Raw genomic sequence first — 27,372 nt, 5'->3', positions numbered from 1 at the left:
CAGAAATTTAGAGGTATTTACAAAGAAAATGATTTGCAGTGTTTTTTTCACAGACTGTCAGTGTGGCTTTTTTGAGACTTTACACATAATTCACATAATTTATTATCTCTTTATTTTCAATAATAAATCTTCTATAGAATTCTTTTTCTTGGAAAGGAGAGAACACATGTTCATTTTCCATATGGTTGTAGATATAAATTATTCCTATGCATTTTTACTCAACTGTGTTGCTTGATTTTTGGGATCAAATACCCTGCAACGTGACATTTCTTCCAGTTTCAGCAGTCATCATAGCAATGTGAGAAAGCTGCTCAGTGTTACCTCCACAGAGGAATCCATACTCTCTAATGCTGCGTGTCTAACTTGGGTGCCTGACTGGGAAACTTAAGCATCCAACAAACAAAATGGAGAAAGAGAGGTTTCTGATTCAGATACTCTTAACTGCCCTCCAGAAGCTACACTGAGTATTTAGGGAGCTGAGGTTCCTAACAGAAGCATCTAGGTTATTTTTCTAAGACCAGACAGTTTGAGTGTCTCCTGCACAGATGCTGAAGGGAAGTGCCTTCTTGAGCCAGACTGGTCTAACCATGGTGTTAAATAGTTGAGTGTAAACTTGCTGTTTGTTGTACTCTGCCACCGACTTCAGCGAAGTTGGCTGTTATGTGCAGTGTGTATTGCTCAGAGACCCTTTTGCCTTTGGAAGAACAAATCCAAGATGATGTAACAATGTGGCAGGGAAGGGCAAAATAAACCAGCTCCATCACATAGATTAGGGTCATTTTATACAAAATAAATATCAGTATTTGCAAGGCCTCCTTTCTCATTTCAATCAAATTCTAGGTATATTTTCTCATTCATTATGTTTACAGGCTCTCACAGTTACTTTCTGAACTGTAGCTAGTATTGTCATCAAGTATTTATGCTGTACTTGCTTCCAATAAACAGGTAAAATGTTCAGAATAGTAGACTTCGGGATGGTCTGCCCAAAGCTGCTGGCAGGGCTGGATCCTTGTTTTGGGATACCGCTTTGTACCTAAGGCTTCAGCTATGTACCAGGCCATGCATATCCATAAAGAAAATGTTGCCAGTCGTGAGGCAGCAGGTCCTGCTTTGTTTGGTGTTGCTGCTGGCATGCTTACCCTCTAAACTGAGAATGGTTTTTGTGCACAGCCTCAAAAAGTGGATGGCCTCAAAAAGTGGATGGTACCAGTGTGTAAGCAGACAGGATATCCTGAAGTTGAAAGGATTTGATACGTGAGCAAGCATGGGCAAAGGCAGCAAGTGAATGAAGATAGGGCAGGCAGTGAGAGCTGCCGATACCACCACAGTATTGACTGATGCTCTCAATGCAGAAATAACATTTCTAGGATCGTCACCTACAAAAGCTGCATATAAATAAAATGTGTTCTATACAGGTGCAAGTACTGAATAACTTCTCCTACTTTCCCACCTTCTCAAATGTGAAGATTTTATAGTATTCATTTTTGCCAGGTTGAAGATGGTTCTGTTTTATTTTGCTTTATCAGTGAGAAAGGGAAGAAGGTCATTGCGCTGCTAGTCTTCTTTCTCTCACAATCTTACTTCATCCTGAAATTAGATGTTTATCCCTGGGCAGGTTTTTACATAGTTCTCCATTTTTTCCAGAGTCACATGCCTGTTTTATAGTAATAGCAGGGTACTTGAATTTACCTTCAAGAACCGTATGTCCTAGCTTCATTAAAAAGAAACAACAACAAAACAGAAAAACTGTGCAAGATTCGTGCAGGATTACACAAAGTGCTGTAGTAATGCTGACAAGTGAATTGTATTTTTTGTGTTCAATTCCAGGGCCTAAACCACAGGACTGTCCTTCTTTCCTCTAAATTGGTTTTGTGATTGTGTACTCCCTTTTCATGCTGTAGTGGTGGTTTTGGTACACAGCCATTTGTTTTCTATTCAAATGTCTGAACTTCAGTGGTGCTTATACCTTTTCAGAATATGCGCTTTCTGCAGCAAACAGTTCATGGTTTCATGAACAGATACTGAAAGCTAAAGGAAACTGCTTGTCTGTTCAGTTGAAAGAATTTTGCTGTAATATAAGCCGTTAAACACTTGGACTAAAGAACAAGCTTTATTTTGTAATGCAAGTGAGTAATTTTCCTCTTCTAATTGTTTTCCTATTTCTGAGTGTACAGATTTCAACATTGCTTTCCCAAGGTGATGGGATAATGCAGTGAATGAAAGTAGCAGGTCTAACAAAACCCCGTGACCTGCAAACATTCCCTTTGTCCAGCTTTCCTTTCCTGTACAGGGAAGCCGCAGAGATTGTTTCCTGGCCCTCATTTTTTCCAGACTTTGTAATTTGTCTTTTATCTACAAAACTGGGGGGAGGGTGGGGGGTGTAAAAATAGCAGTTGCTTTATCTTACTTGTTCCGAATGGGTGCCTTGCCTCTAACGATTGCATTTGCACGGGCAGATACTTAGCAATTTCAGTAGTATTTATACAGGCTGACATTGAACGACTGTTGCTTTCGCTGCGTATGACAGTATCGACTAGCAGAAAATCGTGGCTGCGCGCTAGCGCGCAGTACGTGTCGATGCAAACCCGTTTAAGCAGCTTGAAGTTTTTTTCTCCCTCGTCCCCTCCCCGAATTTTCTTCGTGGCCCGTCTTCCCAGCAGAAGAGCTCGAATCGTTACCTGCAGCCTCATTTTTCACTTTGCTCCATGCAGATCCTGTGCGGTTGGGCAGCGAGCGGCTGGCTGGGAGGGGCCTGCTCTGATGCAGCACAGGCATATGACAGCAGGAGCAGCAACAGCCGCCGGAGCCCGTCGCCGGGCGGGTTTTGCTGCAGTACGCTGATTGCCACTTTACAGCATCCAGCAAGATCCCCAGCAGCAGGCACTCGGAGGAGACTCTGCGTGGGCACTTGTTTAAGGAGTACCTGACTAAACAATTGGGTTATTCTTTAACTGCGGGAGAAGTGCCTGTATTCCCTTCACGCAAGCTCCCTACTGGCTTTCTGCATTCATAATTTATCGGAGCCGTTTCTCCCTCCGTCTTTCTCCCATTACTTCTTTTTCTTTCTTTTTTCTTTTTTTTTTTTCCCGATCGTTATTCGCCCCCCCGCCCCCCTCCCACCCCCAAATCTGTGCTGCATCACTAGCTCTCATTATGCTGTGCTCAGTAGCCCAGTGTGTTCTCCGCCTCTGCTAGGCAGTGGCAGCATGGATGGTGCTCTTGTGACGACCTCTGCTGATGCTATCAGTCCACTGCGGATAGGCATGCTGAGTAATCCTGCTGTAAATGGGCGAGGACACGGACACACGAAAAATTAACCACAGCTTTCTTCGAGACCACAACTATGTGACTGAAGGTAACATAAATACTGTCATTATTCTCTTCTTGCGTTGCATATTCTATGCCAGGAGTGCACTGTCATGTTTGGAGATGTAGGCTGTTCCTTTTCTTTTTTTTTTTTTTTTTTTTTTAAAGCAGGGAGACTTTCAAGGCGTTTTTCTCTGTGATATAGCAACAGAATCTGTTTGGATTTGTTAAATCCCCAAGGCATTATGTCATGCTACAGCAGTATATGAAACTATATGGGCTGAAGAAGGTCTTGCATTGTGCTGAGTTTCTGCTAGTGAGGTGTGCAGCACCTGGCATTGAATGCACAGTAGCTGCAATGTGGAAGATTGGAAGCAGTTGATTGCTTAAAAAAAGATGAAAGATTTGAGAGTGCTAAAGTGAGAGAAATAATCTGTAAAGTTAACTGTTTGCTGGTGTAATAAAGGTTATGCATCTCATTTTGCTAATTATAGCCTGAGCATCACAGGCATTGCTGAGTTGATTGTTCCCTAGAGAACCATATATGTTTAGAAGGGATATGTAAGCATCATCTTCTGAAATACTGCTGCCTTCTTTCCATCCTCTGTGTATGTGCAAGGTACATGAGAAAAGAAAATGTACCTTCATTTTAAATCATTCAGTGGCTGGTAGCTTATTACATAAAAAGGAATTTTTCTGCAGGTGACACACATTAAATGCTGAGAGAATTACCTTGAGACCAGTGAAATGGTTGGGTCAGGTACTGATCCATATTTCCTTGCCAGAAAGTTGGTCTAAGAGCAGGCCATTTTAAGATTGATTGATTGAACAGGAGAAATGTATTTGTAGGTGTTTGACTTTGCAAATATATTTGTGTGTGCAGAGTTTTAACAGCACTTTCCAGCAGCAGAAACAGTACTTCAGTGTAGGCTCATATAATATGAACATACTTAACATCAGGGTCAACCAATACTACTTGAGACTCAGTCTCCAGATTCTGTCGTCATTTGGTCAATGCTCAGTCACTTAATACTCCCATGCTGCATCCTGAAATGTGATCAGCTGATGCTTTCTTGATTATTGATGATTTGCATTTTTTTAGAATGTGGAAAACAGCAGGATGATTTTGCCATACTGGGAACATGTCCTGGGTTCAGCTGGGATAGAGTTAATTTTTACAGGAACCTGGGAGGTGGGGGGCATAGCCGGGGCAGCTGACCTGAACTGGCCAAGGAGCTATTCCATACCATGTGACATCATGCTCAGTATATAAAGGGGGAGCGGGCCGGGGGGTGGGCTCTTCTTTTTGGTGGGGGAAGTGGCAGAGCGTCGGGTCCCGGGTGGTGAGCAGTTGCACTGTGCATCACTCTTTTTGTATACTTTTTCATTAGTACCGTTGTTGTTGTTGCAATTTCTTTGTGTTGTTCCAGTAAACTGCCTTTATCTCAACCCTCGAGGTTCCAGGTTTGGTTTTTTTTTCTCTCCTCCGTCTTCCCCCCATCCCACCGGAGGGGGGCGGGAGGAGTGAGCGAGCGGCCGCGTGGTCCTTTGTTACCGGCTGGGCTGAAACCACGACAGTCCTTTTTGGCGCCCAACGTGGGGCACGAAGGGTTGAGATAACGACAGATCTGGCCAGAGCGTGTTGAAACAAATTTGTCATACGCATTTCTTATACTAGATAAATAGATGTTAGTCACAATGTTGATTCAGCTGTTTACATGGTGGCGTTTTGTAAGTTCTTATATGCTTTATGTATTGCCTGTAGTTGCGTATCTCATCTCTGGGAGAGTGATTGGGATTATCATTTTGCTGTACTGGGCAATGTCGACTTGTGAAATGATTACATCACTGGTCATGAGGTTAAGCTGTTATCTGTATGAGGCAGTGATATCATTTCCAGACTTTGGGCACCTTCTGTCGGATTTTATTGGTAATTACACCCAACCCATGGGGAAGTCAGGGGGGGATACTTCCCCCCATCCATTCCCCTCCCTTTTCTCTTTCCAACTAATTACAACAGTTTTCGAGAATTTTGAATATCCTTGGGATGCGCAAGCCTGTGTGCTGTTAGTGCTATGCCTCCTGACTATGTTTCAGGTCTTGTCTAGGGCTACAAAGAGGGTCTTTAAGAGTACCACCCAGAGATCTGTCCCAAAGCTGGATATTCATGGGTGGCACGGCGTGTGGGAGGATGTGGGCAGGTATCTAGAGAACTTCTCACCTCCAGTGACTTGGAAGTTCACTCCCGAACAACTGCAGAACCCTCATGAAGTGATAGAATTTTTGAAAGGAAAATGCTGTGGCTATCCCAGAGACACACAACTCACTACACTGTGCTGGGCCCTGGCCGGTATCTACCAAACCCTGCTTGATACTATGCAGCACCCCCAGGGGGAAAAGGGGGAAAAGATGGAAAACAAGACAACATGCACCGTGGCTGCCCCAACGCCGACAACATGCACCGTGGCTGCCCCAACCCCGACAACATGCACCGTGGCCGCCCCTACCACGACAACAGGCACCATGGCTGCCCCTACCCCGGTGACAGATACTGCCACTAAACCAGAGAACCAACCTGTGCCAGTATCAGTCGCCCCTGTACAGAAAAAGAAACACACAAAGAAATCAGTTCGCTCAGTGAGAGATGAAGATGAACCAGGGTCATCGCGAGAACAGGAGGAAGAGGCAGAACCTGAAATAATTACCCGATCTCTATCCCTGAGTGAGTTGCGTGACATGCGAAAAGATTTTAGCCGCCACCCAGGTGAGCACATTGTTACCTGGCTGCTCCGATGCTGGGATAATGGGGCTAGTAGTGTGGAATTAGAGGGTAAGGAAGCCAAGCAGTTGGGATCTCTGTCTAGAGAAGGGGGTATCGACAAGGCGATTGGGAGAAAAACACAAGTCCTCAGCCTCTGGAGGCGACTTCTGTTAGGTGTAAAGGAAAGATACCCTTTCAGGGATGAAGTTACATGTCACCAAGGCAAGTGGACCACCATGGAGAGAGGTATCCAGTACCTGAGGGAATTAGCCGTGCTGGAGGTGATTTATAATGATCCAGAAAATGCGCAGTCACCCACAGATCCAGATGAAGTCCAATGCACACAACCGATGTGGCGGAAGTTTCTACGAAGTGCACCACCAACCTATGCCAACTCATTGGCAGTAATGTCCTGGAAAGAAGGCTATGGACAAACGGTGGATGAATTGGCTGTCCAACTCCGGCAATATGAAGGAAGTCTCTCTTCCTCCCTACGGGCCTGTGTCTCAGCTGTAGAGGAATTGTCCCGAGAGTTCCAGCAATTCAAAGTAGATATGTCCTCCTCCTCACCTGTACAGGCCCGCATTGCAGTTATTGGGAGTAAGCGTTCCTCTGCCCAAGAGAGAGGAGAGAGAAAGTACACACGACGGGCTAACCTGTGGTTTTACCTGCGTGACCATGGAGAGGACATGAGGAAGTGGGATGGAAAACCTACCTCAGTCTTGGATTCACGGGTACGGGAGTTGCGAGAAAAAGCAACCAGAAAAGAAGATTCTTCTTGGAAAACTGCTGCTCCAGTTTCCCGTGAGCAGTCCCCCGGGCGCAGTAGATGGGCCGATCTCATTTCTGATCCTCTTGAAGGGACTTCTGATTCACATGTGCAAAAAGTGGGTAACAGATATTCTAACCAGGATTAGAGGGGCCCTGCCTCCAGCCAGGTGGAGGAGAGGGACAACCGAGTCTACTGGACAGTGTGGATTCGATGGCCTGGCACGTCAGACCCACAGGAATATAAGGCTCTAGTAGACACTGGTGCACAATGTACCCTAATGCCATCAAGTTATAAAGGGGCAGAACCCATCTGTATCTCTGGTGTGACAGGGGGATCCCAAGAGCTAACCGTATTGGAAGCCGAAATGAGTCTAACCGGGAATGAGTGGCATAAACACCCCATTGCAACTGGCCCAGAGGCCCCGTGCATCCTTGGTATAGATTATCTCAGAAGGGGGTATTTCAAGGACCCAAAAGGGTACCGTTGGGCCTTTGGTATAGCTGCATTGGAGACGGAGGAGATTGAACAGCTGTCTACCCTGCCTGGTCTCTCCCAGGACCCTTCGGTTGTGGGGTTGCTGAAGGTTGAAGAACAACAGGTGCCAATTGCTACCACGACGGTGCACCGGCGGCAATATCGCACCAACCGAGACTCCCTGATCCCCATCCATAAGCTGATTTGCCAATTGGAGAGCCAAGGAGTGATCAGCAAGACTCACTCACCCTTTAATAGTCCCATATGGCCCGTGCGGAAATCTAATGGGGATTGGAGACTAACAGTAGATTATCGTGGGCTGAATGAAGTCACGCCACCGCTGAGCGCTGCTGTGCCAGATATGTTAGAGCTTCAATATGAACTGGAATCAAAGACAGCTAAGTGGTATGCCACAATTGACATTGCTAATGCATTTTTCTCCATTCCTTTGGCAGCGGAGTGCAGGCCACAGTTTGCTTTCACTTGGAGGGGTGTCCAGTACACCTGGAATCGACTGCCCCAGGGGTGGAAACACAGCCCCACTATTTGCCATGGACTGATCCAGACTGCACTAGAAAAAGGTGAAGCTCCAGAGCACCTGCAATATATTGATGACATCATCATATGGGGCAGCACGGCAGAAGAAGTTTTTGAGAAAGGGAAGAAAATAATCCAAATCCTTTTGAAGGCTGGCTTTGCCATAAAAGAAAGTAAGGTCAAGGGACCTGCGCAGGAGATCCAGTTCTTAGGAGTAAAATGGCAAGACGGGCGTCGTCAGATCCCTGCGGACGTGATCAACAAAATAGCAGCTATGTCCTCACCGACTAATAAAAAGGAAACACAGGCTTTCTTAGGTGTTGTGGGCTTTTGGAGAATGCATATTCCAAATTACAGTCAAATTGTAAGTCCTCTCTACCAAGTTACCCGGAAGAAGAACGATTTTAAATGGGGGCCTGAGCAACGACAAGCCTTTGAACAAATTAAGCGGGAGATTGTTCATGCAGTAGCTCTTGGGCCAGTCCGGACAGGACCAGATGTTAAAAATGTGCTCTACACTGCAGCTGGGGAGAATGGCCCTACCTGGAGCCTTTGGCAGAAAGCACCTGGAGAGACCCGAGGCCGACCCCTGGGGTTTTGGAGTCGGGGATATCGAGGATCCGAGGCTCGCTATACTCCAACTGAAAAAGAGATATTGGCAGCATATGAAGGAGTTCGAGCCGCTTCAGAAGTGGTTGGTACTGAAACACAGCTCTTCTTAGCACCCCGACTGCCAGTGCTGGGCTGGATGTTCAAAGGGAAAGTTTCCTCTACACATCACGCGACTGATGCCACGTGGAGTAAGTGGATTGCACTGATCACACAACGGGCTCGCATAGGAAACCCCAGTCGCCCAGGAATTTTAGAAGTGATCACGGACTGGCCAGAAGACAAAGACTTTGGAATGTTGCCAGAGGAGGAGGTGACACGGGCTGAAGAGGCCCCGCTGTATAATAAACTGCCAGAAAATGAGAGGCAATATGCCCTGTTCACTGATGGGTCCTGTCGCATCGTGGGAAAACATCGGAGGTGGAAGGCTGCTGTATGGAGTCCTACACGACTAGTTGCAGAAACTGCTGAAGGAGAAGGTGAATCGAGTCAGTTTGCGGAGGTGAAAGCCATCCAGCTAGCATTAGATATTGCTGAAAGAGAAAAGTGGCCAGTGCTCTATCTCTATACTGACTCATGGATGGTGGCAAATGCCCTATGGGGGTGGCTACAGCAATGGAAGAAGGGCAACTGGCAACGCAGAGGTAAACCCATTTGGGCTGCCGCACTGTGGCAAGATATCGCTGTTCGGATAGAGAAGCTAGTGGTAAAAGTACGTCATGTAGATGCTCATGTACCCAAGAGTCGGGCCACTGAAGAACATCAAAACAATCAGCAGGCAGATCAGGCCGCCAAGATTGAAGTGTCTCAGGTGGACCTGGACTGGCAACGTAGGGGTGAGCTATTTATGGCTCGGTGGGCCCACGATACCTCAGGCCATCAGGGGAGAGATGCAACATATAGATGGGCTCGAGATCGAGGGGTGGACTTGACCATGGACACTATCGCACAGGTCATCCACGAATGTGAAACATGTGCCGCAATTAAGCAAGCCAAGCGGCAAAAACCCCTGTCGCATGGGGGGCGATGGCTGAAATATAAACAGTGGGAGGCCTGGCAGATTGACTATATCACACTCCCACGAACACGCCAAGGCAAGTGCCATGTGCTTACAATGGTGGAAGCAACCACTGGATGGCTGGAAACATACCCTGTGTCCCATGCCACTGCCCAGAACACTATTCTGGGCCTTGAAGAGAAAATTTTATGGCAACACGGCACCCCAGAAAGAATCGAGTCGGACAACGGGACTCACTTCCGAAACAACCTCGTAGATACCTGGGCCAAAGAACACGGCATTGAGTGGGTATATCACATCCCTTATCACGCACCGGCCTCCGGAAAAATCGAACGATACAACGGACTGCTGAAAACTACATTGAGAGCGATGGGGGGTGGGACTTTCAAACATTGGGATACACATTTAACAAAAGCCACCTGGTTAGTTAATACTAGAGGATCCGCCAATCGGGCTGGCCCCGCCCAACCAAGACTTCCACATACTGTAGAAGGCGATAAAGTCCCTGTAGTGCGCATGAGGAGTATGTTAGGAAAGACAGTCTGGGTTAGTCCTCCCTCAAGCAGAGGCAAACCCATTCAAGGGGTTGTTTTTGCTCAGGGACCTGGGTACACCTGGTGGGTGATGCAGAAGGATGGGGAAGTTCGATGTGTACCTCAGGGAGATTTGATTTTGGGAGAGAATAGCCAGTGAATTGGGCTGTATGATACCTAACTGCTAAATACCCTGCCAATGCATGTCATTGTATCTATAGTGTCTATATGCCATATCAAGGGTATTACTGTAAGAATTACCCAAATGACTGCGGGATGGACTTTGAAACTAAGCCAAGTACAACAGCGACAGAACTTGAACTGACACCCAGCAATTTCCTCAAGATCAACATCCTCAACCTGCAGAACAAGGGCGTGAGTTGCACCAAATGTACTAGCCACAAGTTCCAGAGGCAGCATACAACAACCCAACATCTCACACCATCTCTCTTATCCTGAAGAACTGTTACAACAGATGGAGCCCCAAAGTCATGGACTAAATAAAATCAATGGACACATTAGAGGAATAGCCCATACGCTAAAGGAATACCATTCGCGTGTGTGTGTGTGTGCGGGGGGACGACGGGGACGGACGCAAGTCCATATACTTATATATATAAGACAAGGAAGTGGTAGTGGTCGATTGGAAAATGTAAGATCTGGGCATGATGTAGATGGTATAGAATAAGGGGTGGATAATGTCCTGGGTTCAGCTGGGATAGAGTTAATTTTTACAGGAACCTGGGAGGTGGGGGGCATAGCCGGGGCAGCTGACCTGAACTGGCCAAGGAGCTATTCCATACCATGTGACATCATGCTCAGTATATAAAGGGGGAGCGGGCCGGGGGGTGGGCTCTTCTTTTTGGTGGGGGAAGTGGCAGAGCGTCGGGTCCCGGGTGGTGAGCAGTTGCACTGTGCATCACTCTTTTTGTATACTTTTTCATTAGTACCGTTGTTGTTGTTGCAATTTCTTTGTGTTGTTCCAGTAAACTGCCTTTATCTCAACCCTCGAGGTTCCAGGTTTGGTTTTTTTTTCTCTCCTCCGTCTTCCCCCCATCCCACCGGAGGGGGGCGGGAGGAGTGAGCGAGCGGCCGCGTGGTCCTTTGTTACCGGCTGGGCTGAAACCACGACAGAACACAAAGCAGATTTTTCAGAAGAAAAATGAAAAATGCTGTGTACTGTAATTGTTACCACTGGCTGGTGTAATTGTTTGCTAATCTTGCCTCTAGGAGATTCTTTGCATTCTGGTTCATGTTTCAGTGCATTTTTTAATTTGTTTTGAATTTTTGGTTAATGCATTTTGTCCAAATGATGATTTATGTTTTGAGGTGTAGTCACCTGTAATAACATTTGAAGAAACTTTATCTTAAATTTATAAATTTGTGCCTTAGATTCTGCAAAACGAACAATATAATTACTGCAGTGTACTTGCTACATGTTGAGATTCAGATGTATATTTAATGGGCATGTGCAGCTATGCTAAAATTTGGACTTTCAAGTCTGTCAGTTTTGTAATCTGAGGAAAAGAATCCCTTGTGGATTTTGCAAATCAATATTCTGTTTTTTATGTTATGGGTGTTTTAAAAATTATATGGAGATTTTAAGTATTTTTGGGGACACTGCTGATGCAAGTGTTAGATTTTCTCTGTTTTATCTTCACTTGATATTTTGATCAGAAGGACTGGATGTTCTTCCGTGATTGCCCATGGAGTGGCTTGTCTGAAATGGGTCAAAATATACCTGGAATATCAATGTTGGCCTGTATTTTATTTTCCCTGTGATCAGAAGTTGTCATGAAATATGTTGGCATCTGATTTTGAGGTAGATGAAGTATGGGAAACCTTCAGTAGCAAAGTGTTTGTTCTTCAGCTCTGACTAGTGTAATGTTTTTTGGGAATGCTCAGCTGGTCAGCTGTAATAAAATTCTTCATATCTGTTATACCTGACATTGCCACGCCTTTTAAAAGACCATGAAAATCACGAGGGAATGGATTTATCTGTGAAATTTTTCCAGGGACATCTTCAGCTCAAAGAGGACCATCACAAATTTTAATTTCTCCTTGATTTACTTTGTTTAAAATGCATAATGAATACATAAGTTAAACTGGTGCTTAAAATGTTTTGTTTGTTCTGTTCCTTTTTTTTTTTTTTAATTTTGTTTAAAGATTTGGCTTCATGAAGCAACCTTTAACACTTCTTATCTGTAAAGGCCTGAAGTCCTTTCAAAGTCCTTGCATTTGGCCCTATGATATGTTAGTGCTGCAGGTATGATAGTAACATACATATGGAAATGCAGTTGCCAGCAGTAATGTGTTACTTTGTTATACTGGAAAATAATTTCATTTGGGCCAAACCCAAGTCTTTTTTTGGGGGGGCAGGTGTCTTTGGCCTTGGTAATCCACTATTTAAAACAAAGAAATACTTTATATTGTATCCAGTGTATAGAGAAGTTACTGATTCATTGTTGTCTGTGAATAAATACAACTTTATCTTCTTTTTTCAGAGTTTTAAAATCTTGGTGAGGGGTGTCCTCTGTCCTTGCTGCTTCATGCAGTAGACTAAAGTCATTTACAGAAGGAGGTATTTCTGACCTTTATATGCACTTTTTTCTCTCTGTGTCCTGAGGAAAGTAAAGCCAACAATGATCAAGATGCGAGTTAGCTGTAGTATTGCTTTAGTTCTCTTCCTCTTTTACTTCTTCAGTGATTTAAAAAAAAAAAACAACAAACAAACCCCCACCCCCCAAAAAAATCAGATGACATATAAATTCATAGGGTATAGGAAAACTGTGAGCCAAATCTGATTTGCTCTGCTCTCGCTAGTGGACCGAGAGTGTTCCTAACGAAACTGCTTGCTTGATGAAAGTTGAATTTAATCTCTTTGATAGGTCATTTTTTTGTAACATTGGGGTTATCTGTATCAAACATGACTTTACCTTGATTATGGAAAATTGAATTGGTTTTTAAATCTCAAAAATGTCTTGATGTGATGGTTGATGTTTTACTGTTGACGTTATACTGTTTCTGGTAGTAGGTGTTAGGGACACATATGACAACAGTGACTACCTGGACTTGTTTCTCCTGTTACATATGCATATCTGCAATAAAACCAATGCAATAAAACAAGCAGGACTTGAATAATTTTGTCATTGTAAGTCTTAAAAGTATGTTACAGTTGTACAATGGAAAAAGGCAATTTAATTCCAGCAGCAATATACAGTAAGTTTTTTGACAATCACTTTCAAAAGTGGTTTTCAAAGGAAACTGCTTTAATTGGAGTTGTTTGTATGGGGAAAACAGAAAAGACCTGATAAGACTTGTAAAGAAAGAGAGGAGAAAGACCCGAAGCCTAGAAAATGTGACCTGTGAGGAAAGATTGAACTTTTTTATGTGAAAGTGGTGAAACACAGGGATATATTGCCTAGGGAGCTTGTGTAGTTTCTATTACTGAAGTTTTTAAAAGCAGGTGACATAGATGTCTGTAAGAAATGACATGGGAATAGCTGAGCCTCCCGTGGGGCAGAGGGATGGGCTAGATGACCTCTGAGATCTGTTCAGGCTTGTGATTCATTGCCGAGCTGTGTTTTATCTTTATTGCCTTTTGCAACCCTGCTGTGGGAACCAGCTGCCCAGAAGGTGTTGGGTCAGTAAAATGTTTTATTTCCACAACGCCTTTAGAAGAACGAGAAGAGAGGAGAGGCACGGTGTAACATGGGAAAGAAGATGGGCTGGACGGGAGAAACATGAGCCTTTGTTACTTACAGGCAAAGTCTGTTAGGGGAGATGGCAAGAAAATTGTGGACAGGGAGTTGGGGGAAGGGATAAAGGAGGGAAAGGCTTGTGTGCTTTTGGGGGCAGAGAATGTCCTTCAGTGTGAGAGTTCCCTTGACATTACCTGTGCTTAAGATTAACGCTAAAACTGACAGGACTACTGATGTGCTTTGCTGTCTCAGGACCTTGGGATTAGCCATGCAGGATCTGGTTCAGAACAGTGAATTGTGTGGTATGGCTGCTATATTCCTGGCAGGGGTGGGCAAAAAGTTGTGGGAAACAACGGTACTGCTCCTTTGATCAACTGCACTGTTAATTCAGTTACTGTGTATTTTACAGATTTAATGACTGACGGAGAAATAATGAACAAAATTCACTATTCTTACCAAACTGTTTTAAAGGATGTGATTTACCTCCATGATCCCAAATTTATCTGAAGAAATGCTTCTGTGGTGGCGAAGACGTTCTGCAAATATTGTGCAGACAAGTCTAGCATATTGATTCATCCCTGCCTCTTTATGGATTATCCCTGTTTTGGGAAGAAATGATAAGTTGCTTATACTCGCAGTTTCCAGAGAGAGTCAGGTTGCTCCCTTGGTCTAGGCCTGCAAATTCAAGTGAAGCTGCACAGGTGCAGAAGCTGACCTTCACTATCTAGTCATTTATATGGCCGAATGGTGCAGATTGGTTCCATATGGCTTAACTTCTATTAAAAAGTTAATCATGTTAATGGTGTATTAACCTACTCAAATGTGATATTTGAAGAATAATGAGAATTACCAGTGTAGTGTAAAACATATTGAATCATAACCATGTGAAACGTTTATTATAGAGGATGAAAAAAGACTTTTTTTTTTCCCCTAATGATTTTAAAAGAAAATCCCCTGCAGATAATGAACACAGATTTTGGGGGCTTTTTTCCCCTTAACTAAAATTAGTATCTCTGTTCTTTATTAATCAGAGTTAAAGGAAATTATCCATTTTAATCTGCCAGGAAGAAATTTAGTTATGAACTTGTCTTTCATAAACATCTCAAATATAATTTGAATAAGAGCTGACTACCTGAGAATATTGGATGAATATAGCGAACAGGTCCTGCTCTACTGGCTCAGCCTCACCATCAATCTAGTCTGTTCACTTACTTCTGAGAATGGCTGGTAACAAGGTTATTAAGAAAAGTGCAGGAGGTAACTCTTCCTGTCTTAACCTCTAGCAATGCAGGATTTATGTTGTGAATATTGGTGATTTTTATCTTTTTACAAAACTCATTTAGAAACAGTTTTAGAATGACCCTACAAATTATTGCTCATTCTTATTCTAGTCACTTGCGTTAGGTATTTTTTTTCCTCAAGTCAAGTATGAACAGAGGTAAACCTTGTTAAAGCATAACTTTGCCCCTTGTTAAACAGGATATAGTTATGCCTTTTTGTGCATGGATTTGGTTCTTCTTTCATTCACAATGCTATTCAGATGAATGTTGTGGGTAGCCTTGAAGATTTGGATTAATAAGGTTTATTCCATCCAAGTGACGTTGCTGACTTTGTAATCTTTATTCATGCAGCTTAGTTGGGAGAAGCCATGGAGGCAGGGTTAGAGCGCAGCTGTCGCACTGGCTTGCACTGAAGCCCGAAACATTTGCTCACCCACTCAAACCTGCATCTGGATGTGTGGTTCAGCATGCAGAAAAATCAAATGCTGGTACTACCCAAAGCTTGGATCTGCATAGCACAGATTTAAGGCAACATCCAGTATGGGCAACATGGGGCAGCAATTCATTCAGGCAAGCCTGGAAAAAGCAATATAGATTTAGCCAAAGTGAATTACACTGTCAGCAGTGCTTGTCACTATATGGTACCAGCTACACATTCAAAGTACTCCATAGATACAATTTTCATGCTACATCTGTTATGCACTCATAATATCATCATCTCTATTTTACTTGCTAAATCTGCTTTCTGAAGAAATCGTAATCAGGAGTAGGATTAGGACAGTTGACCCTAGACTGGGACCTTGGAGTTTCTTAATTTTCTGTTTCCAGCATTCCCAGAGAGCAGGGACATGCTAGTGTTAACTTGTTACTGCCTCCTGAAAAGACCTGCCTCTTCAAGGAAGGTGTTTGTTTAAATACTGACTGTTACATCCTCCTAAGAGAGCACTCCAAGCCACTATGAGCTGCAGAACTGCTTAAAAGCCATGGAGTTAACTTGGTTTGGATCTCCATTTAATGTCATGCCTCCACGTGACAATTATTCACCAGTGTCACATATACCTGGTAAAATGTTACCAAGTGTGACTAAACTGGGTTGCAGTATTCTCCATTTGCAAAGGCATAAATCTCTAATGCTGGAGTGCTGGTTTTTTTGGTTTGCCCTCAGGGACCAATGGTGACCTTGGCTCCCTTTGCATGCATATATAATTGACAGATGATCTCCCACTCAGTAACTAAATAATAACTATATATAGCTCCTGTGTAGTGTTAGAGGTCCTGGAGAAGTGAGTAAGATGTATTAACAAAAGAAAACTGTCTAGCATATTAGCTACATGATAAACAGGCCAAGCTGCTTCCATGACAGCAAGTACGCAGAGCTGCAAAAGAACCTGACTGTAGCAATCTGGGGCTTTTCTCAGGTGCCAGCAGTGTCTGAGTGGCACCAAAAGACCAGTTAGCTGCAGCAGTTTAGCCTGTATACAGTTTATTCATACGTATACTATGATATATAGACAAATATGGACTAGAAACATTATAAATAGAAATGTTTTTAGTATATTTAACTATATAAATACTATGTGCAATAGTTTTAGCTACATATAAACCTTAAAAATGGAAGTTCAGGAGGTCAACAGTACAGTGTGTGTGTAAGATTAAAATGCAGGTATAAAGTGTGATCTATGCAAGCTCTCTCTCTGTGCCAGATTTCTTTCTAATTGAAACTGACAATTCAGAAGCATTGAATAATGTAAAACTACACAACACCATGCAGGTAGTTTCAGTGTCATTGTTCACCGCAGGAGCAGTTTATTTAGCATACTCATCATTATGGAAAGAAAACTGTACTTTGCAATATATTTTGTTTTCTACGTAGACCTCAGACATTTCAGCAATGTATCATATATTTAAATTGTGAGTTTAGAGAATAATAGATGTGGTTCTTACATCAGTTTAAAATGTGAAACATGATACAATAACACTGAATATTTTATAATAGGAAAAGGACTGAGTATCTTTTATTATAGCCATAAAAAAGTAATCAATCATTACTGCTTATGTTGTGTTACTACATCATTAGTAGTTTCTTTGAGACTAGTAGTCTCAAAGATCTTCCTTCCACAGTTTATTTCATCCACCGAAGTAAAGGCTTTGTATAGAGGAGTATATGCTAAGAGAAGGGAAGGCATTTGCTGGCTAGTGTCAGTGTAGTTGTTTTGGCCACAGAAAAGATGGTAGAGTAGGTAACTATCTCAGAAAATTAGAGGAAGTTATTATGGAGATTTTTTTTGTTTTTTAAACAAGAAAGGGTTTTAAATGCACTTCTAGCCGTATTGAGGCACTTGGTCAACTATTTCTGGTCAACTAGTTCTTAGCGTTAACGCTAAGCTTGCCTTTAGTAATGAATGTGGTCTATATTACCGGTTCCTGGTGAAAGTTCCCCAACTCTTTACCAAGAACAAAAAAACCACTAGCAAAGCAGTCTTATATATGGTAAGAGTTCCTTTTCTCAGGAATGTTTCTTTGCTGAAAAACTATTGTACCTCTTATTTTTATTGCCTAAATGCAAATGAGAGCAATCTGTATTTTGCCAGTGCAAATACAAGTAATAAAAATGTACATTAAGAAACTGAATTCCAAATAGAATCTTTCAGCACAACATATCATGCAGTTCAGTGACTTTTGTGAATTATTAATATGACAGGGGTTTGGGATCTGTATTGTTATATATAGCAGTGCTTTTTCTTTCATATTTACCAATTCATCTGTTTAAAAAAGACAAGAGAAAGATGGAAACATCTATGTGTAATATAATGACATTTGTGTGTGTTTTACTTAGGAGCAGATTACAGAAGAAAGTAAAGGACTGAGAGTTGGTTTATTATCCTCTAATTCCAGTTCAAGTCAAGTCTGAATAGAACTTAATTAATTGTCACCTTAATTCTTCTTGTTTGTAATGATTTTGTTGTTCATGTGACACAGGCGTTGCAAGTAGTCCATGACTGTGCAAATAACATCATTTGCATAAAGTCTGAGGTTAATGCTGCCCTGTGATAGTACTGATTGCATTAAAGACAGCCATAACATGCTCTGCTTGTTGGGCCACTTTCTAGTGAAAAATAAAGACCATCAGTGTTCATTTAAAAATAAATGATTGCTTATTTTCTTATCTTTGTATTTACTTTTTTGTTTCTCTCTAATCTAAGACTTTAAATGAATATTTCACATAGAATAAAAGTAGTTCTTAAACAGTGAGCTGGTCACCAATTTTCAGTAATTTATTTCTAAACTTTTATCCAGTCAATGCAACCTTACTTTCTATTAACTTTGGGAGGTTTCCATTTATGATAGAACTTGGCACAAGGTCTTTAATAAATCTTTCCAGGGTTTTCAAATTTATAGCTGTAAATCAGACTCTGTCTGTCATTATTTCATAAATAATTTCTGTTAGAATGTCTTTATTTCCACATTGTGATATGATAAAAAGAAAAATTAAACTAATAAATTCGGTAAAAATAATTAATTAGTAAAATTCACCCAAAAGGCACAGTGGACTGGTAAACGCAGGGCAACATTGGCTGCCAAGGTAGCACACAAGACTGTTATGCTACATGTTAATTTTGACACCCTGCTTGATTTGACATCTTCCATTTCTGCATGCAGATCTGTGATACGGGAATAAGTGGTACAAGATGAAGTCAGATGTGTATTCTGTAGTCTTCTTTTGAATGGAAGATTTAGGTCAAGTATATTCTCTTTAATCAGCAGTGAAGCTCAAAGCAGAATTCACATATGCGGTGCCTTTGAAATAGTTAGCTGTGACTTCTTACGTGTCTTACAGAAATTCCTAGAACTCCTGATGCTAAGAGTCAAGTAATGGTCATATGAATGGTGGTGCTTCTCATTGCTCGGGTGCAATATGAATATGATTTGGTGCGTGTTGTGTGCACTCGTGCTTTTGTATGTATGTTACACTCACAGAAGTTTTGTGGATGACTGCTACTACATGTTTTCTGGTGTGTCTATATTCCTTCCAGTTGCTGTGCTTGAAATGTGAATCTAGAAGTATTAGTATGGCTATGTAGAAGTTTCAGCATTGGGAGATGGGACAGTAAGAGCTTGTATGTAGGGCACTTTTATGTCTTTCAAGTCCCATATAATTCACAGACTATTTTGGTCTATGTATGTCAGCGTTTGCTGAACGGGGAAGTGAGACTTGGTCACGACTGGAGCAAAGCTTTCCTTGTACCATGGGTATGAGAAGCAGTGTCCCTCCATTTCTGATCTTCCCCAGTGGTGGCGGTGAGCTGCAGTTTTCTGAAAAATGGATTACTTGGACATGGATTTTATTTTCCAGGGTTAGGTATGTACTTAATTGTTAGATTCAACATTTCTGTGCTTCCAGTTGCAGTTCAGGAAAAAGGATCATATAAGGTAGAGGCCTTTTGTGATACTGTGTAAACGTTACAAAGGTGCTAGATTAAGAACAAGTAAATTGCATCCATTAGCAGTAATGATGTTGCAAACCAACTAATTATATTAAACATTAAGATTGACTACCTGCAAGAATTTACACTATGTCCAAGTGAAAGTTTTTAGTTGCTTAAACTTTGAACTGTCCTGCTGAAATGACTGCAGAGCATGATTTGTATGGAGTATAAACAAATTGTTTTTTGTTGTGTTGATCTTTCCCAGTTTTTTGGTTAGGTTGAAATACTGAGAATGTTCCTTTTGCTTTTTCATACCTTCAGATTAATTTCAAGGTATTTTAAATTTGGGGTTTGGTTTGAAACCGCTTGTGGATGCGGTTCTTGGCAGCAAATAGTCTGTTCTCCAGAGGAAGCTGTAGCCTTGGCTGCCCACCTTCCTTCTCTGCTACTGTTGGAGCCTGTCCCGTCACAGGGGGAGTATCAGCAGAGAGGAGACCAGAGTGAGAGTGGTACTGGTTAGCCCACCAACCTAAGAGTCCAGCTTGTTCAGAAAATACCATCAAACTTGTCCTGTTTCTCGTCCCTTGCTATTTGTCCCTTGCTAGCAGAGAGGGAAATACCAGACCTGCCTGCTCCTGAGAGCACAGGTTGCCCTGGGCAGTGCTGACTTCCATAGGCGCCAAGTTGCTGTCTCTTGTCAGGGTCCCATCACTGCTCCATGCAAACTGTTAAATGTGCACCAGAAGAAGCGTTAATGTTTTGGTCAGTGTTGTAAAAAATAGCATAGTAGTGATACTTACTGTAATGCTTCTTCAAAACAACCTTTCATAAGGCTGTTGTAATATTTATGCACAGTAGAAGGAAAGGGGGAATACAAGCTATAAGTATATTGGAAAAATGTTTGACAGTTATCCTGGATATACCTGGGAAATGGTAGTGATAGCAGTAATGTTAAATCTGAAAGTGGAAAGCTTTGATGCTTCTGCACTATAAATAATTACTAACAAAGGTGATTGCCAATGCGAAGAATTGTTTGCAGAGGGATTAATTTCTGATTGTTAAGTGTAAGTATATTTAGACAGAAGACGATTTTTGTTCCTGAAAGCCAAGAAGTTGGTGTAAATTGGAGGAATTAGTGCTTCGGACTCCACAGAGCAAACACCAGCCTGGTTATTACAGATGAGACTTGACAGATGTAGTTATATTGAGGTTAGCACAGGAAGCTATTCCTTTATTTTACATTTTAATGACTGAATTCAGTCGTTATGGCTGTCATATTATTGTTAGCAATTGACTTTACACAGTTTTCTTTAAAAAATATACAGTTTGGCAGTTTCCTCTCCTAAAATGTTGCAAGTATTTCTAAGCTCTTAATGTCCCTCTTTCTAGGTCAGCTCTGATCCAGAAATCTCCATTCATAAACTGGTTTGTGCTTGTGGATCTTCATTGTCCAAGACAGTAATGCATCCAGTAATTCCAAACACTTTTGAAATTTTAAGGCTAAGTAGAAAACCTTATTTGAATTTTGCCAGGATTTAAAATGTAAATTTCTATGTTAAAAATGCTTTTAACTTTAGAGCTACCACTAGCCATTTTGACTGTCTTTAAATCTGATTTTTCTGACATATTCATCTGTCAGCTACCATTTCTAAAGTGTTGTTTCTTTCTGCAGCTTGACGGATTTAGAATAACTTAGAAGAGCATACTAGTTCTGCAGTTTTACATTCTTTGAAAGACTGTATCATAGGTTAATGGGGTCAATATTTGAATTAACAAGTTGTTAACTGAAGAAGCCTAAAATATATGCTCTATCACAATAATTGAATCCAAATAACTGAGCTTGAGGAGGAATAAAGGGACATATCAGAGCCTGCTTTCAAAACTGAACAATGAAAGTGGTCCTGTTCTTTGCCTTTTGCAATGCAGTCCAGAAATTGTGACTCCAAAATCTGAGGTTTTCTTGTGTAAGTGAAACGCTGTAAGAGTTTGCAAGCATGATCTATTAGTTAAATAGTCCTAATATCTACATCCAAAATGAATAAAAGGTAGCTAGATAAGATTTGACTACATGTGACAACAAGAGATACCTAAACATTTTAACAAGGACCTGCCATCATGGGAGAAACCTGCCACTAGAAGAGGTGCAACACAGTTCTAACAAACTTGAGCACAGTTGTTTCACCTAAAAATAGTAACTCCACCAGTTTGCTCATCCTGGACAAGGAATTTGGGGAAGTCTTGTGCTTTAGCTTGTCAGTGGTGGTTCTCATGCATTTATGTAAAAAGTCATTGTTTTTTATGTTCCTTGTTCTGTGAGAAACCTTCTGCTGGCGCACAGGAAGATTTTTCTTTTTCTTTAGTTTTCATTTTGTTTTTCAAAACCTGCTTTTACTGATGGAAGGATAAACAGAGTTTATTGACAGAGTGCAATAGTAGCACATGGGGCAGAAACAGAGATGAGGCAAAGCACCTGTTCATCCTAATAACTCTTAAAAGCAATAACCCAACAGTTCCCTGAAGCTTCTATCCAATTCGGAATCTCCAGAGCTCCTGGGGCTACCCAGATCATATCCATGGACGGTCCATTTCTTCTTTTGAAGCGAGCTGCTTTAGAAACTGTCCACTTTTGATGTTGCATTTCTGTAAAATAACTGATTGTTCTGAGGCCAACTTGTTCGTGCAATTCTGTGAGAAAGTCAGTGAAGAGATGGTCTGGCCTCCCCCTCTGTATGTTCTTTCTCTGTATAAAAAGAGAGGAGGAGAAAATTATTTCAAAAGTTTTTATTAGCTTATGTTTCAGAAAGGAGAGACTCTGCGTTGCAGACAAACTAAACACAGAAGTTAATGTTAAAACAGAAATGCTCTGGAAGTCCAGTAAATATGTGGATAAGCATGCAGATTCTGTCTGTGCTCCATTTGCTGCTCCTTTTCCTGCTTGCAGTGTATCACAGTGGTGGTGAGTACGCCAGCCTCTCAATGCACCCCTGAATTGCTGCATTGGAAACATAACAATCACATTTTTTACCCTTAATACTACTTGCAAAGATTAAGTCTTTAATAAAGTTACACAAAAGCAGGGTTAAATAATGAGCTCTGTGCTGCCATAGTTGGTCTATTAGCAGCAGCCAAGCCTACCAGGGTCTTCAGCTAGTTTAAAGCTGTCTAGGTCTGTCTGTACCCTATATCATCTTTCCAAGTTTTTCTTCTGTCACTGTTTCTAACTGAGGTGAATTTCATCAAACCAGTGTTTTTGGAAAGTCTCAGTTTACCATCATAAATACTCCTGCCTATATTGTATATTTACCACAATAAATGTGTTCTAAGACATGAGCTATAGTTTCTCTGTGTTTGATATGTTTTAACTCACCGATAGCTGCTGTTTTTGAGAATATGAATCTCAGATCCAGTGATGTACCACACTTGAAGAGGAGGAAGGAGGATATGCTGATCAGCTCTTATAGTTCAAAATTTGGGCTGAATCTAAAATGCATCTGTTCTTCTAGATGTCTGACATGTGGTCAAGACTGGAAATTATGTGAGAGTAAGGATCTTTTGGGACTAAATATTTCACAAGAAAAATTTACATTTTCCCCTGGTTCACACAGCCTTCTACCCAGTCAACAGATACTTTCTTAAACCTAATGGTCTGCCTTTAAGTCCCCTTTCATGTCCTTCTGGTATGTGTCTTCATGCTGCTAAAGTTCCTTTGATCTCCTTTTGGCCACTTTCCAGACCATCTTTTAACTCCTTTTGTGAAATTTCCATACCAGCTTTAATTCCTGCCAGAAGGCAACTGTTCCATCTCTGTTCAAGCAGGGCCCCAAAGCTTTAAATTCTCAACATGTCTCTCTCTGGAAGTAATACTCCCTGCTCAGACTTTGGAGAAGTCAGGAATATATGTAGATCGAAGCAGTGCTGGGGAGATAAATAAGGAGATGGAAATATAGTCATTCCTTCCTTGACTAAATTGTTCTCTTTCCATTTGCTGCTTGACTTGATTGTAGCGATACTTGGCTTTTATCTACTCTTCAAGCTCCAGAAATCTTTATTAAAAAAAATGGAAATCCAGCCAAAACCATAACTCATTTAGCACTCTCTGCCAAATTCTTTCTGCTCTTTGTGCTTATATCCATTGAATCTTGTGAGTGCAAGACCTGGGATTGCCACTCAGTACCATTCTTTTACTGTCATTAAAAGACACAGATGTGACTCAAAATCATCTTGGACTTGGAGTGATTGATTAATCTGTAGATGACCCTCAGGTGCAAGGGGAGGGTCTTTTTGAAATTTCAAGAGTCCCTACTTCTACACCATTCCACTGAAAAGGAATTTCTGACTTTGGAAGGAGGCCTGGCAGGCTTCCTGGGTAAGGTCCTAGTTAAATAGGTTAGTATCAATAGACTTGTCTGAAGAATGGGGTCAGGATTTTACCATATTATCATAAGGGAAAAGCTAGGGGTGTTTCCTTTTTTAAGTTTACCACTCTAGAACTGGAAGTGACTGGAAATAATGGAAGTTGTATGAAGATTTTTTTTTTTTAAAATTCAGTTTTATTTTTTCTACTCTGGTAGATTTTAAATAACTGAAATGCATGACTTATTTTTGTTAGAACACTAAGATCCGCATTTGCATCAGAGATCAACAACTTCTTCTTTAAATTCCTGAGAGATTGTTACAGCCTTTATGTAATTGTGATTTAGTATCCAATCAAGTCTATTAAGAACCTGCCACTGGCTCGACTGGGATTGGATCAGGGTGCATGGCTTTGCATAGCTGTACTCTATGTACATATTGTAAGTCCATAAAAAACTGTCTGTATATACAAACCGCATGTTTTGTTTGTGCTTTGAGAGTCCCAAATTTAATTTCTACATCTATTTTTTCTAATTACTTTGTACAGTAACCTTAGTTACTTTTGTCTTCAGTACTACATTATATACACTTTGGAGATGTAGTATATGACCTCTGGTACTGGAAGAGGTTTTGTTGAAGAGTTTATCTGACTCAGTGCAAGAATGGATAAAGTCATTGTTTACCAAAAACCTTTCTGGGAATCTCAGTGTCCTGAAACTTCAGAGATTCAATACCATTACTGGTTTTGTTCTGTAGGACAAAAGCAGGTAAAGGTGGAAATTTGGCCTAACTTCACTGTATTCAGAAATCTTAGATCTACAAAGCTTAGATTTTCTACATACTGTCAGGAAATGTAAGTATATTCTGCAGTTTCACAAGAAAGAAATCATAGGAGCTGAATTTATGTGGATTTGTTAAAGGTGTTAGTTAATTTTCTTAGGGTTTACTGCATTCCTGTTCACCAGCAAACCGTATGTTTAGCCTATTCAAACTTTATTCTTTAACCAAAAGAACAGTTTTCCATTGTTACTATAACCATAATTTGTTAAATTTAGGGTACAATTAAAATTATCCTGTTGAATACTGTGACCTTAATACTGTCTTTGCAAGTTTCGTTAGGAGCTTAATGCCTTCAGATTTGTAATAACTTAGGTACAAACCCGTTTCTTTTTCTTTGACCTATTTGCCTACTACTCCTCCTATATGATTTACCCTCGCTGCATATTGTTTTCTTTTAAATACTGTTACGTCTTTGCTTGAAGCAAAGCTACTGTCCAGATATTCTCTTTGAGGTAATGTTGCTTCAGGCTACTTTTTAACTTTCTGAAATGCAAAGTAACTGTAGTTCAGGTTTTAATTTTATGCCTTTTTCTCCTTTTCAAGAATATACTGCTTGGACACATTATCAGTTTGTTACTTAAAGGGCTGATAAATGTGTCCAAGTTGTATTAATATAAGTTGCAATAGAATTCAAATTAATGCTAACCAGAAGATCTTCCAATGGATGAGTAGCACAAAAGGTATAATTAAATCTCTCTGAAAAAGATTACAGGATATTTCATGAATGTCAGTAACATAGTTTCAGCCCATAAATGAATTTCTTTGTTACAGATATTTTTCAGGGTTATCTCTACCAGAACTTTAAAAAATGTACATGTCTCAACAAAACAGTAATTCTTCCCTTTGATGTGCCCATTTGGGTACTTTTGGGTTTGAGCTTATTTGTTAGGTTCATATTGTCCCCCTACATTATGCTTTTACAGCTTCCAAAAAGTTCATATTGTGGTAGTATCATAATGACACAGTGGGTTTTTTGAGCTACGTGCAGAACATTAGGTAAATACTTAATCTTAAGCTGTTGAGAAGTCTTCCTGTAGTCAGTGATTACTGTTAAGAGCATTCCAGAGTTCTTTGGTTGAGGCATTACCTCAAAGATTAGCCCACTATCAAGGAATAGACTATTCCTTTGTATTTGCTTAGGACTTTGCTGGATTTTGTCCAATTTCTTCACTTCAACTGGGGGGGATTAGAAACTGGACACAGTGTTTGAAGTGTAGCCTCATCGGTGATGAGGAGAGGGTGATTTCCCTCTTTGTACTGGCCACGTTCTTCCTAGTGTTAGCCCAGCATATGGTTTGTTGATATGAGCCCACTGTTGACCCATATTCAGCCTAGCATCCAGGATGACTCCAGGTCCTTTCCAGCTGGGCTGCTAAGTTGCCAGTTGCTTTTCAGCCAGATGTGTGGAACTCTTCTGCCCCAAGCGCAGAATTTTGCATTTCTCCTTGTTGAACCTCCTGAAGTTTCTCAGGGTCCATCTAGATTCACACAAATGGCATTTTTTGTTGCTTTACAGCCATTTCTTGCCCTCCCTTAGTTTGTAACTGAGAGGTGAAGCACTGAGTTTGTATTGCTAGTTATATCGCTATGGATGTTTTTAGGTTGGCAATGTCTTGCAGTCCACAGTGCACAGTGAATATACACTAAGCTTGCATGGCATCAATGTGAATTTTCAGTGTTTTTTCATGAATCAATGTAAGTTTTTGGCTACCTTCAGCTGACAAGATTGTTTGAAATACACCAAAGAGCCTTAGACATTTCTGGTTCATGAAAGACTCGTTGATTCTTTTCTTAGTGAGAAAGATGGCATTTTTATCTAATACCTCAAATAGCAACAGTGGGAATTGCTTTAGTGTTCAGTGGCCTTGAAAGAAATCAATATTCTTTTAGCTTGTATAAAAAAATCATGGGTTCTTAGCAAAGCCATAGCATATAGTATATTGAAACTGTCGTCTTTCCTTTTTCTGTGGAGACTACCCATTGAGGTTCAGGTACTAGCAACATCACTTCTGGATACTGGAATGTAAGTATGGGCTCCCTAGCAGTGATGACTAACATGATTCAGCTGCAGGTACAAATTGTCAGGCTCATTTTTCTTCACCAGCTATATGTTTGTTGGGGAGACCCAGGTGGGACTACAATCCACAACGGTACTGTCCTCTTAGACGTGCATTTATGAGAAAGGTTATGTTCAAGCACCACCTGAATATTGTCACTGGGTAAAGAATGGAGATGAGGAATCTGCTGCTGCAGCCATAGATGCATGGATTCATTCATCTAAAGGTCCACACTATGGACTTCTCACCATTTCTTTTTACGGTCATGGAGACTGAAAGGTAGGTTTTCTTCATTTCTCAAAGGGAAAATGAGCTGTAGAAAACCCAGTGATTTCCATAGGACTCACAGGAAAATTTCTGGTGGACCTGAGAACTAAGTCCAGGAACTATGTTACAGTCCTTATGTACACAGTAGATTCTACCCAATATTTAAACAAGGAAGAAGAGGGGATATTCTAGCTTGGATATGGTGGCAGGATGTGAGTTCATCCTAAAAATAGCATGTGCTTTCTGTCATGGAAGAGCTTTCTGTTTGAATTGGACTACTCTCTGGATCATATGTGTTTCTCCTGTGGCAAAATTGTTTGTTTTTTTTTTTTTTAATTCCATGAACTACTCTCCCACACAGTGAAAGTGATCCTACCTTTTAGAAATAGTCTGTGTGGTTGAAGAGCCTCTTGAAGGGCTTGGGATACGATAGGCCA

General features: G+C 41.2%; 1 protein-coding gene across 9 annotated transcripts in view; it reads left to right on the top strand.

The window, feature by feature from the left end:
- PPP2R2C (protein phosphatase 2 regulatory subunit Bgamma) overlaps positions 1–27,372 on the top strand; it is a 209,906-nt gene that overhangs the window by 56,798 nt on the left and 125,736 nt on the right. For 2 of the 9 annotated variants that reach the window (XM_069794054.1, XM_069794100.1), the window contains exon 1: positions 2,757–3,355. The exons of 4 other annotated variants lie outside the window; for them this stretch is intronic. In XM_069794054.1, the coding sequence (XP_069650155.1) occupies positions 3,286–3,355 (70 nt within the window). In that variant the 5' untranslated portion in view covers positions 2,757–3,285. Of the gene's footprint in view, positions 1–2,748; positions 3,356–27,372 lie in introns of those variants that run through there. 3 more of the 9 variants (XM_069794114.1, XM_069794063.1, XM_069794092.1) reach the window with 3 other exon arrangements.

The sequence above is a fragment of the Haliaeetus albicilla genome, chromosome 1 (assembly GCF_947461875.1).
Source record: "Haliaeetus albicilla chromosome 1, bHalAlb1.1, whole genome shotgun sequence".
Classification (NCBI taxonomy): domain Eukaryota; kingdom Metazoa; phylum Chordata; class Aves; order Accipitriformes; family Accipitridae; genus Haliaeetus; species Haliaeetus albicilla.
The sequence above is the reverse complement of the archived record's forward strand: the minus strand, read 5'-3'. Positions and strand labels throughout refer to the sequence as shown.